At 35.1% G+C, this 17,742-nt stretch overlaps 1 protein-coding gene across 17 annotated transcripts in view; it reads right to left on the reverse strand.

Annotated features, from left to right (window-relative positions):
• LOC105466009 (MDS1 and EVI1 complex locus) overlaps nucleotides 1-17,742 on the reverse strand; it is a 591,474-nt gene that overhangs the window by 40,341 nt on the left and 533,391 nt on the right. For all 17 annotated transcript variants that reach the window (XR_003014483.2, XM_011714761.3, XM_011714750.2 and 14 more), the window contains 2 exons: nucleotides 7,016-7,118; nucleotides 3,057-3,273 (listed from right to left, as the gene is read on the reverse strand). Coding sequence is in view for 16 of the 17 variants with exons in the window: in XM_011714761.3 (XP_011713063.1) it covers nucleotides 3,057-3,273; nucleotides 7,016-7,118 (320 nt within the window). In the remaining variant the exon portion in view is untranslated. The remainder of the gene's footprint in view (nucleotides 1-3,056; nucleotides 3,274-7,015; nucleotides 7,119-17,742) is intronic.

Raw genomic sequence — 17,742 nt, forward strand, 5'->3', positions numbered from 1 at the left:
TTTAGAAAAGAAAAAGTACCAACCAGGAAAGCATTCTTTTATTTTCTTTTATTTCTTTGTGGGATGAATATTATAACTATCAGTACCAATTAAGACCTTTGCACACCTAGAATAAATTATCCAGTGGTCATACAGACTGTGTGAGCGGGAGTATATGTAAGAAAATGGTGCCCATTCTCATATCTTGGTAAATTAGAAATGCATTTCCTATACGTTTTCTCTTTCTCAGCTTCCTCCCCACAACTCTATTCATACTGGCACAAGAACTCATTTTTCCTGCCCCATGAATCAATTGAGTTGGAAATGCTATTCCGAGCACAGGTGGTGGTATCTCTGTGAACAACAGGTACTAGGAGAGTACAGGTATGTGGAGTCATAAGAAAGCCCCTACCTTTATCTACAATATGTAATCCTCTGTTTGTTACAGAATGGAATGTTAATAAAAGAGTTAAGACAGAGATACCAACAACTGTCGTTAACATTGAAATGAGTCAGGGACATCCTCCAAAATCACTGCACAGATTGCAGTTCTCACTGTCCGTCCCCAGCAACCCATAAAGGCAAGCCATTGTATGATATATATGCCACTACACTATATATCAAATCATAAACCCTGAAATCTAGTGGCAAAAGATTGGCCTATATGTTGAGTTTTATTCCTCCCCCTAATTCCAAGGATATGGCTTAATTTTAAGAGTATATTGTAAGTATATGGCATGTAGGGGTAAAAAGATAACAAAGCAAAAGGAATTTTCCCTTCTTTGCTTCTCCTAATCGAGCAGAAACTCCATGTTGTCCCACCATGTTGTCCCATAGTATTATTAGCTTCCAGCTAATCAGTAATAAAAAGCACAAAAAAAATGTGCATTCACAAAAGTAAATGTGCATTCCTTTCATAAACATAGAAGCAATCCAGTCAGTGAGACTTCTCTGCTTTTCATGGAATTTTATCTCAATCTATAGAGCCTTGATGAGCCTTTTGAGTTCTTTTCAGCTCTTTTCATCTTTTGCACATCATCCTTTGTTTCTTTCTTGCTCCTATTTTTTTGTTTGCATTCTTTTCTCAAGATTTTACATACAGGATAGACAGCAGAAGAATAGATCATGACCAGAAAGTAATTTTCATCATTTAAAGTATAAAGTGACAACGCAGCATTCAATAAAGTAAAAAATATTCAGAAAATAAAGGTTCTGAATGTGGCTAGATTATATAATTTATAACCAAAAATACCAGTTGGATGATTAGTATCCAATTGCATAGTGACGTGCTTTATCCATATGGCTGGGCTGCCAAAATATAAATGTTCAGAATTCACGCAGTGCCAGATAATTAGATTTCCTTATTGTTTTCTACTAAATGTTTGACTGAATTAACTAAACTAACAGTTGGTTTCAGCATTAGATAGAGTTGACTCAGGCTTAATCTTACAGCAAGGCAGATTAAAAGGCTTTCTCCACCCAAGAAGTATTGCTGTATACTCTTAGTAGGAAGTAAGAAATACATTTTAGTGTTTAGTTTGTCAATTTTTGCTTTATAATGCCATTCATTATTTTTTACAATACAGCTGAAGTAAATCAACTTTATTTCTGACACCAGAAATATTACTTTACAGAATAAATATTTTCCTACTCATTTGTGTTTATCAGCTCCATTTTTTTTTAATTTGGGCACAATTATATTAAGGGGACATGCTTTTTTTTAATTACAAATCCACACTTTGCTAAACATATATAATTGATTTATTCTCTATGAAGATTTATATGAAGTGGCAGAAGTGAGTTTAAAAGGTTCTGGGAAAGCCCTCTTATTCCATAAAATGTTTACTCTCTAATAACTAAATTAGTCCTAAATTTTCAAAGCTAGATATTTATTCTTTCTATTCAATCTTCTCAACAGAAAGGATTATGCTTAATGCCTTTTAGTCATTTATGCCTTAAAGTGAACAACTACTAGATGAAATCCTTTCCTAAAAGAGGTATAACCAAGAGAAGAGGATGTAGGGCAACACGTGAGGTGAAAATGAGAGGAATAAAAGGATTCAGGAAAGAAGGAAAGGAATCAAAAGGGTAAACTGAAGGTGAACTGTCAAAGACAAAGTCTGAGTAATTCCCATTCTTGAGTAAGGCCATTTGATATACTACCATTCCCATTTAAATATAATGTGATGTGCATTTAAAATTCTGATTACAGGTTTCAAGGACAATTTCCAGATTTAAAAGCAAAGTAAATGAATACAATTATTAAAATTATTTGTGGACCAAGGCAAAAATCATTAGGTAGAAACAAACAAAAAGATCCATTAACTGTTCTAAACTGTTCTGATCTTAAAGACCATTCTGTAGTACAATTAGTATATACTTTTCAAAAAGTAGGTTCTAGTGTTGTTATCAGCAATTTTAAAAAGTTATAGAATAAAATTCAAAAGGCTATAACAAGTTAATATGTCACTGAAATATGATTTTCATTGTGTTAAAAATAAGTGTTAAAGAATTACCTCATTTACACAATTGTGTTTCTCTTTTACCTTTTAGGAAATTCAACACTTTGGAAAATCAAACAAGTTTCTCTTATTCTTTTATATATATGCAATTTAGATAAATTGTTGAAATTAAATCTATGAATTACTGCTCTATCGAAAGATCATTTACCTGTCATTAAGTGAATGCCAGATCTAGTCCTTTCAAAAACTGTCTGAATGTTTCTAGGGGCAGCTTTATTGTTTCTTGACATATGATTACTTTAATTTGTTCCAGCACTCTTTATACTTACTCTAAATCGTAATTTACTATAAAGTTAAGGCTTCAGTTTTTAATAACACTATTTAATAATAATATAACATTATTTTTCATGTGACATCAAAATAACTAATTCCGATTTCACTGTAAATATTTGACAGACGAGAATATCCAGGCAAATATGATTTCTGAACATGTCACGAGTGCATTTGTCCAGCTCTTTGGAGTTCCAAATTTTCCATCTGCACAAAGCCTCAAAATTCAGCATAACATTGCAGAATAAATACACAAGTTTTGAGGTACAACATGCCATTTCTAACCTTTGCAAATCAGGAAAAACTTGGTCACATTCCTTACACTCCTGGATCGTGTGTATCTCTTGGAGATCATTCTCGCTTTCGAGTTTTTGCTGAAAGTCCTCTTCAACCATTGAAAATGCTGAGTGAGGAGTACTGCACGGAAACTTTTGGTGATCTGCTAGGTCAGCCTTAGATTCAAAGAGCTGGTCACAGTCTTCACAGCGATATTGCCGTTCTTCTGTGAAAACAATTCAGGTGTTACTAGGATTGGGTGGTCAGGAGTTGCCATCACAAACGAGCCAATCTTACCAAATTTTATGAGATGTAAGAGGTATTATTTGATTGTCATTTCTATCATGTCAATTTTAATGTGGATTAGAAATATCATATGTAAAGAACCCGGAAGAGAGACTGGAACAATAACATAAGCAATGGCTGTGACTAGAGTATATCCTCCTGATCAGTAAAACTTTATGACTAAACCTTTTCAGGTTCAGAGAATACTAAAAATAATAAATACGACTTACTGAGCCTCATATATTTTCTCAACCCTGTATGTGGATTACTGACATTCCTTAAAACCTGATAATGAGGAATTATAGGTCAGATTTTTATCCAAGTTTTCAGATGAGGATTTCAGGTTCATAGAAGTTAAATGTAAACAGTCAGGGAGTATAGAGCTATGTGATTGTGTAAGGTTTTGAAACCATTTCTATTTCATACACTTCTTATTATGCCAGTGCCAGGTTATCTGGAAAGAACATGGGACACAGAGTCTGTATCTGACCCATGCTTAAGCCTGGTTAATGTCAGCAAACTTGGAAATGGTTTAACATTCATCATCACTAAAAATGGGACACAGGATGTTTTTAGTACCCTTCTAGGCTAATTTATGTTACCCCAGGGTCAGTGCAAATTGGCATAGCTTTGTTAAATAGCAAACATATCATTAATTTCCACTTTAAATTAATAAGATAAATAAATGGTAGTAGTGGGGTGTAGAGACAACAAGGTTATAAAATGTCAGGTAGTGATGGTATTGTTTCTATTTTTGTCTTTTGAATAGCTTTCAGCCCACTCATAAAGCCACACTCTGCACAGATCACACAGGTACAATCACAGAAGTCTTGAAAACAGCTCACACTGATAAAAAATACCCACGACAAACAATATGACACATAATCCCTCTTTTATAGACCTATGGCCAAGGAAGATGTTACTTTTCAATTGTTCATTGAACGTTTTTGGGGGAATACTTTAGTCACCTACCAAATGTTAGGCATTTTTCTAGGGAATGAATATATAAGAAATTTAAGGGGATATACATATGAACAAAGAGACTGTGATATATTTTATGGCAGATGAAAGCATAGGGCTTAAAGGAGCCTAGAGAAATAGGACTAATCCATCAAATCTGGGGAAAGGAGGTTCAGAAAAGGTTCTGTAATGAGTAAGAATCAGCCAGGTGAAGTGGAAGGAGGGGGCACATTTCAGGTAATGGGAACAGCATGAACAGACCAGTGATGGAGGCAAAAAAGATGGCACATCCACAGAAAGGTAGGGCTGTAGTGAGGTATGGTAGGTTCACGGAGCACACAAAAGGGAGGAGTGCAAAATGAAGTTGGAGGGGGTGCAGCTCACCAGGGGCTTTGTAAATCTATGCTAAGAAGGAAAACAGCCACTGAAAGTCGGAAAGCAGGGATATATTCAGACTTGGTTTTTAGAAGAATTTTCCCCAGTTGCAGCAAGAGAAGTCAAGCAGAGAGACCAATTGAGACACTGCTGCCGAAATCCACATAAGATGCTGGTTTAGTTTAAACTAAACCAGTAACAGTGGTAACAGAGAGGTAAAGAAATTACCATGTGGATTCAACAGTTTCTCTTTGGATTTAGAGGGTCGAGAGAGAGAGGTGTTTTAAGATTCAACAGTTTGTCTTTGGATTTAGAGGGTCCAGAGAGGGAGGTGTTCTAAAAAAACTCAACTTGGCTCTAAAGACAGGATTCTCAATGACATTAGCTAGTTAATAGAAACATTTCCTAGAGTTTGTAATACTATTCATATGTTTAAGATCTATATTTAGGACCTCAGCCAAGAGTCTGAACACAAACAGAATCTCCAGGCTACATAATGCATGGAAAAAGCCTAGGTATCAGAGACAGCAACGATCTTGGGTTGAATCCTGACTCCACCACTTACTAGCCATGCATTCTTGGACAATTCACTTAGCCTAATTAGCTCAGTTTCCCTATATGTAAAATGGATATAATTTCTTTCCCACAGGTTCTATGCATAAAAGAGTAAATGAGACAATATAGAGAGAATATATAATATCTATCATACAGTAGGTGTGCAATGCATGTGTTTTATTTTCTTTCCTAGGAAGAGTTGAATCCTAGAAGTATAAAATACAAATCATCATTTAAATATTATAAGAAATATATGAAACATATGTAGTGTATGTATGGATATAAACATGATACATTGAAAACAAGAAGCAACTGATGGGTTCAAGAGTGTTGTAAAGGAAAATAATTTATGAATGGTAGCCCTAAAAGAATAGTCGCTTCTATTTAGAACTTTTGGAGTATTAACCTAATCATTAATATTTAAAAAAACAACTGTTTGAAAACCTTTTTTAGGTCTAACATTTACAGATGAAATATTCATTGCACCAGAGAAAGCCCAGATTGCAGTTCTTTATCATCTAAGAACCCCTTGCTGCCAAAAAGCCCTTTCCCATTGGGCCAGCCACCCCCTTCAGGCTCAAACTCTACCAGGCTAATTGGGAACTCTAGGTTTCTAAAGCTATTTGCATGTCAGAGTTGCTAAGAGGAAAATGAGCACCAAAAGCGTGCCCCCCTCCCCCCCGCCCCACCACCCCCGCCAGCCCTCCCCATCACCCTGCAAATACCACTACTCTTGTATAACCTACAAAGAGGCAGAATGCAGTCCAAAGGAAAAAAATGTTCAAGTAAAGAGAACCCGCCAAGAGTGGCAGCTTCCTGGAGATATAAAAGCAAAAGCTTAGATTTTCCCATCTGGGATGCTAAAGGGATGGAGGGTGGTGATCCCTGATTCTATGGGACCTTCCAACTACAAAATATTCTAAAGATGCCACTAGATTATGTTGAACCAAATCACATTATACTAGGAGACAGAAAGAGGAAGAAGAAAAATATATATTAAATTTCCATCTCAATGATACAAATCAATATAAGCAAAATTTTCTCTTTATCTGACCTAAACATGCATCACTACTGATGATCATTATTTTTTATTATCTTTTTATTTAGAATATGCCTCTGGCAAATAAAAATTCCTCTGCCTCGGTGGCGGGCACCTGTAGTCCCAGCTACTCGGGATGCTGATGCAGGAGAATGGCGTAAACCTGGGAGGAGGAGCTTGCAGTGAGCTGAGATCCGGCCACTGCACTCCAGCCTGGGCAACAGAGCGATACTCTGTCTCAAAAAAAAAAAAAAAAAATTCCTCTGCCTCTAAAATTTCTTCATCTGTACATTTTCCCCAAGGCCTCTTCCCTGACACCCCTCCCATATGGTCATATTGGCTAAGATTTTCCTGCAGTAGAAACTTTTCCCAGTAATAGAACATTAGATGACAGAAACATTCCCTTGATTTAGGAAAGCTCAAAATCAAGCCTCTGAAAGGCCCCCTACACAGTGAAAGGATCCTCACCATAGACTAATGCATTGACAAAAGGCATAGCTAGGTGAGGTTCTGCGCAAATACTCAAAATTCCTTTGACCTCCACTTTAAGGAAGACCTCTGCTTACTTCAGCTTCACTGTAATAGTGACCAGATGTCAAACCAAGAAAATAGCTGCTTCAAGAGAAGGAACTTGTTAAAACTGACATTGAAAAGTCAGGGAAAGTAACAAACACCAAGAACAATGGACGCTTTCGATGCTACTTTATAGTTGCAATGATAAGGTGATAAGGAGAGTGGCCTGAGTGGTACCAACCGTGGATATCCGGCGCCATAGTTTCATGGGGATAGTCTTCGCTCTTCATGAACAGCAGAAGCTCCTCTCCCGGCGCAATGTCTGCAACTACTCTGTAGAATATCTTTAAAGAGAAAATAAAGGGGGATGGAATCAGGAAAGAGAGAGATGTATATATATTAACAAAGGTCAAGATATACACTAAGATACCTGTACATTTTGCATCAGCTTAATGAACATCTTTTTCTTTTTATATTTTATCAAAAGAAGTGTGATTTCCTGTTTTATATACTGAAAACGAGCCCTCTGGTGACAAATGGAAAGCTGTGACTCTCAAGCCAGTTCACAAATCTTTTCCAAATCCTACTTCACAAATAAAATTTTCTTAATGCAAGGCTAGCTGCGTCACATATATCCTGTGTAATATTTAACGAAGAACTTTCCCTTCTCTGAATCCTCAAAACACCCTAGGAAACCACACATACTCACAGAGTTTAATTCTGCCTGGAATTCTCCAGCAGTAGCCTAGCTTACCTTGCCCCTTCCCCACTTAAGCAAGTTTGCAAAAGTAGCACCTTCTCAACGGTGTGTTTGGAAGGTAATAGTTTGAAAGGGCATGACATAAAGGATCATGACAACAAAGGAGAGTATTTTGTTTTCTCAAAACTTAATCCCCTCTCTCACCAATCAGAAGGGTGCTCCCATACCCAGGTCCTGCCCTCAGGCCCAGCTCCTGATTCTCTCTCTTTGAAAGTAGGCATTACATGTTTTATTGATGCATTTATTGGGGTGGTGGAGGGGTGCTTATTTCCCTTGCTTTCTAGCAAAGTGCTGAGGAGAGGAAGCATTTAATAAATCTGTTAATGACTGACTGAAAAGCAATGGAGCAAGTATGGAAAGAACCCTGACCTGAAATTTCCAAGAGCCACCTGCTTTTCCCCTGGGCAGCTTGGTGACTTAGGCAAGTCATTGTCCAACTTACCTGTCCAGGTACCAGGTTTTTTTTTTTTTTTTTTTTCCATTTAAAAAGGCTTTTAAGCATGAAAATCTTTTAGATGTTCATTCATTCTACCAAAAAATGTCATTAGTTTTTCATTTCATTCTAAGGTTATTTATTAAACAATCCCATAATCAGATAGAGGTTTTAGAAGAAAGAATGAAGTTCTACGATTAACTGGTGAAAATGAGACCAATTATATTATACCACAGTATCTTTGCAAAACCCTACAGTACTCTGAGAAAGAAATTATTCCTTTGCCTCATATATTCTTCTCTCTCTTTAACATTGCCAATGAGTCTTTTCTCCAATCTTCCTACTGAGCATGTCCACAAACACAATCAATCTTTTTTATTTTTTTTATTTTTTTTGGAGACAGGGTCTCATTCTGTCGCCCATGCTGGGGTACAGTGGCACAATCACAGCTCATGGCAGCCTCAACCTCCCTGGGCTCTGGTGATCCTACTACCTCAGCCGCCTGAGTAGCTAGGACTACAGTGTGCACCACCACGCCCAGCTAATTTTTGTATTTTTTGGTAGAGATGGGATTTCACCATGTTACTCTGGCTGGTCTTGAACTCCTGGGCTCAAGCAATCTGCCCATCTAGGCCTCCCAAAGTCCTAGGACTACAAGTGAGCCACTGCGCCCAGCCCAGAATCAATCTTATTAAGCCAAAAAAGTCCAGATTCTAAATATCTGAGCAACACACATACACACACACACACACACACACACACACACACACAAAACCAAAACAACATCACAACAACCACCATCATATTCTAATAATATATTATTAGGAGATAGTACTGTTAACTATGGTTTTTTGCAACATCACTTGATTTTTCAAACTAAGAAGAGCTGCATAAGTTGATGTCTTATAAGATCAGCAGAAATGCTCATACTTTAATTTTATTTATCTGTTTATCTTTTGGAAAGAAGAAGACTTTGTACGTGCCTCTTTATTCCAGTAGGTGGCTCTAAAGTACAATTGTTTATTTTTCTATAAACAAGACCAGAGCACAAAATTGTGCTAAATTTGAAAAATAACTTGAGTATTTTCTGCTTAGCTTCTTTCCTGTCAAAATAGAATAATTTTTTTCATTCAATAGTAGTTGAACTACTATAAACCTGAAGCTGGTTTACAGAAAACAATGCTAACATAAAATGTTGCTATAATATGTTATAATATAACCTAAGAATCTTCGTATTTGTCCACAGATAGAATCCAGACTATCTTGGGAAAATTATTCCTTGTTATGGGCTGTTTCTATAAAAAATAGTTTATTTGCAGTTTGTATCCTATTAACCCTAGTCGTTCACATTTTCTTTTCCTTGGAAGTACACTGAGAACAGTTCTTTTTAAAGATTACCAGATTTAAAATAATAATAAAATAATGTGTGACTTTGCTTTTTTCCCCTAAATCTTCCAGTTAAATACTTATAAGTACCCTGTTTCATTCTGGAGTTCTATTTCCCCTTAGAAAACAATGGACTTCTCTCAACAGTTTGAATCACCTCTTTTTTTGGCATCTCTCAAAGGTTTAACTTATTAGCTTCCTTTCCAACAACATGTTGACATTTGAATTGTGACATATTAGAACTTTTCGGTGGCTTCTCGGAAATAGTGAGGTTAAAGAGACAATAACCTGCAAGACAGTAAAACAGTGCAATTGTCTCTATTGGGGAATACTACTTAGATATGCATGTCAGGTCATTTTAAGAGAGTATTACAGTATCGTTATTTCTTTGTAGTCCACTATTAATCATGTCTCTTTTAATTCTATTTTAGATTTACTCAATCCAATGTGAACAGTCTAAGAAACAAAAGAAATTGATGGATACACTGTAACTATATATTATAAAGACAATTCTCTTTGCCAAGACATAGATCACTACTGTAATTTCCCTTTAAGTGTCCAGATTGTCATGTGAAGAATATTGAGTGAATAAAAAATAAAAGACACGGAAGAGTGTTGATGTTGGCTTTATTTACTGGAGGTAAAAGGTGACATTCCAAGCCATGAAAGGCAAAGAAAAGCAGAGTGGATTTTAACTTCAGGGTGTTCTTTTCAATTTTAAGTGAGTTTTTATGGTGCTCATGAAACTGAGGTTTGAAAAGAACTGGCAAGCGCCAGACATAATGAGGGCAGATTCTGGGCATGCTTCCCCATATAGCAATAAGAATGTCCCTCGAAGTTCCATTTGCCACACCCTTACAAATCTAGTCCTTTTCTCAAGGTGTTTCTACCACTTGATCTCCGTTACCTCTCATCCTTTAGGGTTTTAGAGACACTTAAGCAATATTGTTTTCCTCTTCTAATTACAATGGCCCAAAAGTATAATTTGAATCCTTGAATCTAGGGATGTCTACATATAAATTTAATTTACTTTCTAATAATATTAATGGTATGCCAGCAGGCATTTGAGAACTGACAGGAGTAATTTAAACCAAAACAAAATGACAATTTGTAGCCCTGAAACAATATAATGGGGAAATGAAGGGATGTCATCTTAGAGGAATCAGGCCTTTCAGAAAATATACTTTTATGTTATAAAATAGATCTTTCAGCAAATAAAAATGCAACAAATAAGTGATTTATATAGATTTTCTCATATATTTGTATATAGTATGACCATGCTTATAAAAATACAGTTATAATATCTTTAAAGTCAGTGTATTCTCAAAAATCTCGACTATATTGTAGTCCAGTGAATTACATGCCATCTGTGTTATGTGCCAGAAGCAGAGACACTGCTAATATGACTCTCTCATTTTTGTGTTGGAGAAAAATGGAAGGGAGTCAATTAGTCTGTTAAGTTCCATAAAAGAGTTAATAATGGGTCTCCTCTCCTATCGGGGTTTTATGTAAAAAGTTCTCTGAATTCAAAATAAAAATATCCTGGATCTGAAATTTTGGAATGAATATACCCCCAATAAATAAAGAGAGGCTCAAAAATCTTCAACACTTAGAAAATTTTGAATTAATACAAAAAGGTTGTTCATGTATTATTTTTGCTCTCTCTCTCTCAGAATGTTCTATGAAAAGGAAAAACTCAATTCTTCCCAATATAAGGTGAAAGATAAAAAGAATGGGGCCTTATAGTTTAAGAAAATAAATTATACGGAAATTCCATTTTTTAAAAAAGTCATAATAAATATTTTAAAACTGTGTTAACTCCTCCAAAACTTTCTACTTGGTAGCTAATACCAAAATCCAGAAGCACAACATGTTATGAACATAACCTAACTCCCATGAACCTGAAACTTTTGCCAGTTGAGATGGTTTTTTCATTTTATCACATAAAAAATTAAATTTTCCCAGTATCTTGCTAGGCTCTTTTTATTTTTCTATAAAGCAATATTTATACCTTTGTAAGTACGAATATTGTATTTGGATCTCTGGATACCTCAATTTATAAGGATAAGTTTTTACAGTAAATGTTTTAGTAACAGATTTCATGTTCTTTTATTTTTAAAATTTGTTCAAATAGCACACTAGTGAAATTTCTAAATGTTTATTTAAAATTCTAAATTATTCAAGAAGTTGAAAAGTAAAACTAGAAATCCAAAATTGTTCAGTTTTACCACTGGTAAAACCCACAGCTGAAGGCATAATTATAATGTTATACATGCATATAGAAATTAAATACCCTAAACAGAATTATTACAATTAATTTATTTTAATCAAACCCTGAAAGTATTTCCAAATGCAAAGAGAGTGTCCCTTCAGTTAATACTCACAAGGCTAAGTTAAGTATAAAAGACAGTGGTGATATGAAATTGATTTAGCAAATTTAGACTTCCAAATTGTACATTTTCATGTGGTGTTACTTATAAATACATATCTTATAATTTGACATAAATATGGCAAAGTATATGTTTTGGAGAAATTTTTTAATTTGCATATTAGCAATCTCATATTATATATATAATTATATATAATAAGAACGAATGCTTCATGGCACATGATTATTAGTATATATCATACAAGTTATATGTAATTACATATTATGTTTTATAAAATTTATATTATATATACTTGGAATTAGAATTAATCACATATCATTATTCATTTTATTTGGTTAAGTCCAAGAGGACAGCAGTAAAGCAAGTATAGACACTCATAAGCACTTTGCTAGGAAAGTTAATATGCCATAAAAGACTCTCAGTCTAACTCTGTTTTATACTTTGAAGGACTGCGTTCAACCAAATCCTCTATCATTAGTACTTACAAATGGTAATCAGGTGGGTCTTGTTTATTATACCAGAGAACAAAAATCTAGAATCTGTCAGATTCTTTATCTGTGGATTGATTTAAAGTATTATGTTTGTATTGTTGAGACAGAAAAATTCTGCACACAAGGGGGAAAATAAGAAAGAAGGAAAACACATTTACTTTTAAAAAGATGAACAAGGCTTTATTGTTATGAATCCCCGTTTATTTTTCCTGATCAAACACTGGAAGTTTTATTTATGCTTAATAGACTGCATTTGGCATGTCTAAAAATGACAGAAGTGTGAATTATGAATGACCTTCAACCTATGCAGGAAGTTGTAATAATTGAAATAATAGAGAAATGTACTCCCAGCAAAATCTGTACTGAGAGAAAACCTTTTCTGGCTATTGGTGTCTTTTCACTTTGAAGTTAACAGTTGATTTCTTCCTCTTCCAGCTCCCAGCATTTGGCCTAAATGCTTTATCTTCTATATCTTCATTCAATTTACTAGTCTGAAGACTAGGAAAAGCTGAATGGAAGTTCAGCAATTGGAGGGTCGGTAGGAGAGGAAGTAGGTAGCAGCAGTTTGCATGTCTGAACAAAGTCAACATTTCATATGGACATATCTGTCAGTCTTGGTACTGCAGAGAGGTGGCATCAAGTCTACAGACACAATGTATGCAATAGGAAACATAGTCTGGACTCCTGATCTATCCATAGTCATGTGGGAAACTCCAATTCAGGAGTGATGTAAAGTTTAATAGGAGTCTCTGGAGGAAGGATCCTATTATACATTCTGAGCCTAATTAATAAGAGGTAAAGAGAAGTGTCTTCAGCAGAGATTGATGACCGAACATAAATTTGTCCAACACTATGGAAGCTTTCTCATGGCTAAGCATTGCCAAAGCAAATCACACTTAGTTTCTCCAAAGAAAAAATATCTCATATTTGTCTTCAGGGTCACAGTCTAAAGACAAGAAAATATTAATTGAAAAAGATCAAGTGCTACCTTGCTATATCCCTTCCTAAATGAAAAATATGACTCCACGAGACCAAGATACCTTTGGTGGGGGAATTTTTTCTTCTCCACATCTTTATCTCTTTGTCAGTAACATGAAGAGAAAACCAAGTATAACTTATTGAATGAAACAAAACAGAGAGAGAATTGTTAGTTCTAGTTTGCATAAATAGGGCAATTGATAAAGATACACATTATTATACACGAAGCTTACAGTGTACCCAGCCTGAAAGCTTTGCATGATGTGTCCTTAAATAACCTCTGAGGGTCTCTCTACAGACCCCCCAAAAATATCCATTAGCCACCTGTCTTTAATGTGGTCATTTCATCTGACTGAATAAAAACTGATGATCATTTGGAATGATTTCCAAACCTTTGGGAAGAGTTCCATCATTACATTATAAAGAAGCTAAAAAGATCATCTTTGGTGTTTTACTTGGCTGGAGGCTTCTCTTGTGTCCTTGACCAAAACATTCTCCTCCTTCATGGCTTGTAAAGCATTCTTATGACTTTTTTATGCCATTCCAGAAATAGCTACAGTCTATTGTGGGTGTGATGCTTTGCGATCTTCCTGAATGAAAGGTGATACATACATGCAAACACTAATTACTTAAAATGTGCACTTAATACTTCAGGTCACCCTCTCTTTCAACTTATGCAGTTTGTGAATCTTAACAAAAATCCTAGTGTTATGTCAGTGCTGTGTCCTAGGCATTGTTACATGAAGGAAACTTCATTAGGGGCAGGGGATGAGGTGATGTTTGTTTTATGATGTAAAAATCAAATGGCAAACTATGTTTGAAAGAGTTTCATCTTCAGGTGAAGGAAGTAACTTATCAGCCAGACAACATCCCCCCAAAGTCAGCTTAGGCACTGTTCACAAAGCCAGTCTCTGGGTATTGCCAGCTGGCATTCATCTTAAAACAGCAGAGCATAACTTTGGTATAAAAGTGGAACTTGACTTAAAAGCAAAGCAAAGAAAATGCCCAAAGCCAATAATAACTTTAACATCAAAAGAAGTCGTACAAAATGTGGACAGATATCCTTGTAAAGGAAGAGCAAATTAACAAATTACCTGACAGTAGACACAAACATTTTTAAAAAGTGTAAAGAGGCTAACAAATTACATTTTTGCAGTATACATAGCTAATCTACCTTGCTGTTTTGCACAAATTGTACTAATTGAATGATGCAGGAAAGTGGATTTTTTTCATAGTAAAATCCAAACAAAATAACAATTGAGCCCATAATAAGCTCACAATAAAATGCTGTTCTAGTGTCACAGCAGTCTGATATAATCATTCACGTGGACCTAAGGAGAGCGAATGCGGGGTGCCACATCAGCTATGATCGTCCTGGAAGCAGTTAAAACTTTATAAGGTAAAGCACAAACGAGAACAATGCCTGTTCCAACTGAAAACACTGCAGAGTCTTGTTGCCGTTCATTAACCACAAGGGAGCTGGCAGAATCCTTAAGTGAATTCTGACTTTGTATTCTCTGAGGGGCACTCATTCTTCTGTATCTCATTTCTTCAAAATATACATCAGGCATTAGATAATCTCTTATCGACACATTTCTTTTTATTCAGAGTGAACAGCAGACTTCTCTTATTCTGCTTACTAAATGCCAGCTGTCAAGGGCCTACTTAAAAATGAAAGGACTTATCACCTTGTGTAAATGACAAGATTAATAATGTCTTGGGTTTCTGAGAACTTTATTCTACTCGTAGACCATGTTAGGGCAGGCCAGGAGTTTGAATAAAATTGTGTTCCTTCTTATGATACAGAATATACACACACTTACATGTACAAAACATTATCCCAAAGTACTCGCCCAGATCAGTCTATCAGTGAAAAGGCAGGTTTCATTTAAGTCAAAAAAGTCAACTTACATAAATTGTATTAATTATAAGTGGAAAGGCAGGTCTCATTTAAGTCTAAAAAGCCAACTTAGGTAAATTGTGTCTTAGTGACTCTCTGATCATTACCAATATGTTTTCACTATGAAGAAGTATTAGAGTAAAGCTGTTGTGTCCAGAGAACTACTCCATAAGTACCCAAACTTTGTGAATCTATTCAAGCATGAGAACTGGCCTTGTTTGAGGTAGATGGGGGTCTATGGGTAGGTAGCCCTGGTTCTGATCCAGGCGAAGGGTATATGTGGGATCCAAAGGAGACTTATCAAAGGATGGAGAGAGAGGTGAGAACAGGGTGAGACCGACCAAATCTAAAGCAATAAGTTACATCCACCAATCAAAATAGTTTGTACAAGTAAGATAGCTACAAGACTTTAAAGGAAGGAATATCTAAATAACCAGTTTTCTTCTTAAAAAAAAACAAAAACAAAAACAAAAAAAACAGTAAATCATGTAGATGTTTGGTCTACTTCACATTAAACACATGGGTGCTTCTGTAGTAAATGAAAACTCTGAATAATAAAAAAAGAAATTTTTATGCTTCCTCTGTATATTGGTCCTGTTGAGGACCTAGTCTGGAAAGAGATTTCCTCAACCAACTCTCTGCTTTTGCTCCTACCCTGCTCTGCCTTTCAGGGCCAGTTCTTGCTCCTGAAAGCAACCCAGGATAATTTCAGGTTGTTAGAATGTAAATATTTAAGCATTGTCTGTCTCCGTAAAAATTTCCAGCTAAACACTGTGCCACAGTCTTAGAACTATGTAGCATTGTAGAGAAATTTTAAGGGAAAATAATTAGAATGTCAAGGATAAAGAGACTTGGGTATATTTAATGGATCTACTATTTTATGACTTAAGTGTGACTGTGACTTAATTTACTAATGTCTTTGGTGTAGCTTCTTTCATAGAGATAAATTACTGTAGTTAATACATTTTTTCAGGGGTGAATAAAGATATCAGTCAGAAGCCACAGCTACTTAGAAATTATGGTTCAGCAGTGATGTCAATGTTTTCAGAATGTGTATCTCCAAAAACATCACTGCAATAATTTTGGAAGCATGAAATGAAAGAGACGTCTAAAATCACAAAACTTGAATCTTTCTAGGCAGTACTGACAAGAAAGAAAGCTGCCACAAAGCTCATTCTGTCTGAAAAAAAAATTCTGAAATGAAATAACTCACATAAATCTGCTGGAAAATTTAAACTCAGGAAAATTTCCTTAAGTAAAATGCTGGTAGAAACATATGGGGAAGTGGTAATTGGGTGGCTTTCATTTATAATTTTTTCTGATACAAAATAGATTACATCTTTTATCAACTTTACTTCAAAACCAAAACCCATGCTGTTTCTAGAACTTCTTCACCCACAAAGAAATCAAATACAGGTTATCCAGCATACAACGTTTTGCTTGTCCTACTACTATCAAACTGTATTATAATCTTAGCAACACATTTATTTTATTTAATATGGCTCCTCTACATCATTAAAAACTGATCCTAATTGATTAAACTTGATCTTTTAACATTAGAATTTTTAAAAATACGTATCTTTGAACAAGTACAATTTATACACTCTTGTTTTGTCCTGGGTAATCTTTTTCTTTCTTTGTTAGATGGCCTAATTATTACCATGACTAACGTGCAATTGAAAGCTTCATCTCAAATTCCTTTTTTTTTTAAGAGTCCAGGATTTATACCTGTCTTGTTCTAAAATTCATTTGATAAACTTTATCTGTATCTAAAAATCAGAGCAAAGAGAAACACTTTTTGTAATTTCTTGTAGAGCATTCCATTTACTTTTGTGTTATACAGGTGAGTTGATGTCATTAATGCTTAATAATTACTCCTATACCAGGGTCCCTCTATATAGCTAAATATTAAATAATACCTCCCACAATGGGAGTGTTCATTATGTGATGAGTTGTGCTTATTCACCATTTGGCAGCTCCTATTCCTCATGGAAAAGAGAGCAAAAAAACAGACCTAGGGAATCTCTTTAGTCAGCTCTTTTATCATGTACCTAGTCCAACAGTCACATTTCAAAGTTGTCTAGAACTGCTAGTTTTAATTGGATTTTAGAATATTCATATGTGCTTATAGGTGAATATGCTTATAATATATGCAGACACTATTTGGGTGTCTGTTCCCTTTTGTCTTGTCAATTGGGCTAAGAGTGATTGTAAACATCTACACGTATCATACAAATCTGACTTTTACTTCTGACTTTCCTCCCTTGTTGTTTATGGATGAATTTCCTTGAATTTCACAATTATATTATTTGATATGCATTTCTGTTAGCATCTTAGATTTCTGTCAGCATAATATAGAAGTTAAAAATTACCACTTAGGAAAAATATGTGTCTAATATTGTCCTGATCTGTTTTCCCAAATTAAGTATTTTCTCTGATTCTCTAGTCAAAATAAGTAAACATGCTATTCATTAAGGCATAAAACTGGCATTTAAAAAAAATGGGATTTTACAATGTATATTTCAAAAGTAACTGTGGTAAAATTATAAATGCCTACTTTAATGAGTAACCTAATTCATAGTGAGAAACAGGAAAACAGTTTCCCTTTTTTAATGCAATCAAGATTCCCA

This window comes from Macaca nemestrina, chromosome 2 (assembly GCF_043159975.1).
Source record: "Macaca nemestrina isolate mMacNem1 chromosome 2, mMacNem.hap1, whole genome shotgun sequence".
NCBI lineage: Eukaryota > Metazoa > Chordata > Mammalia > Primates > Cercopithecidae > Macaca > Macaca nemestrina.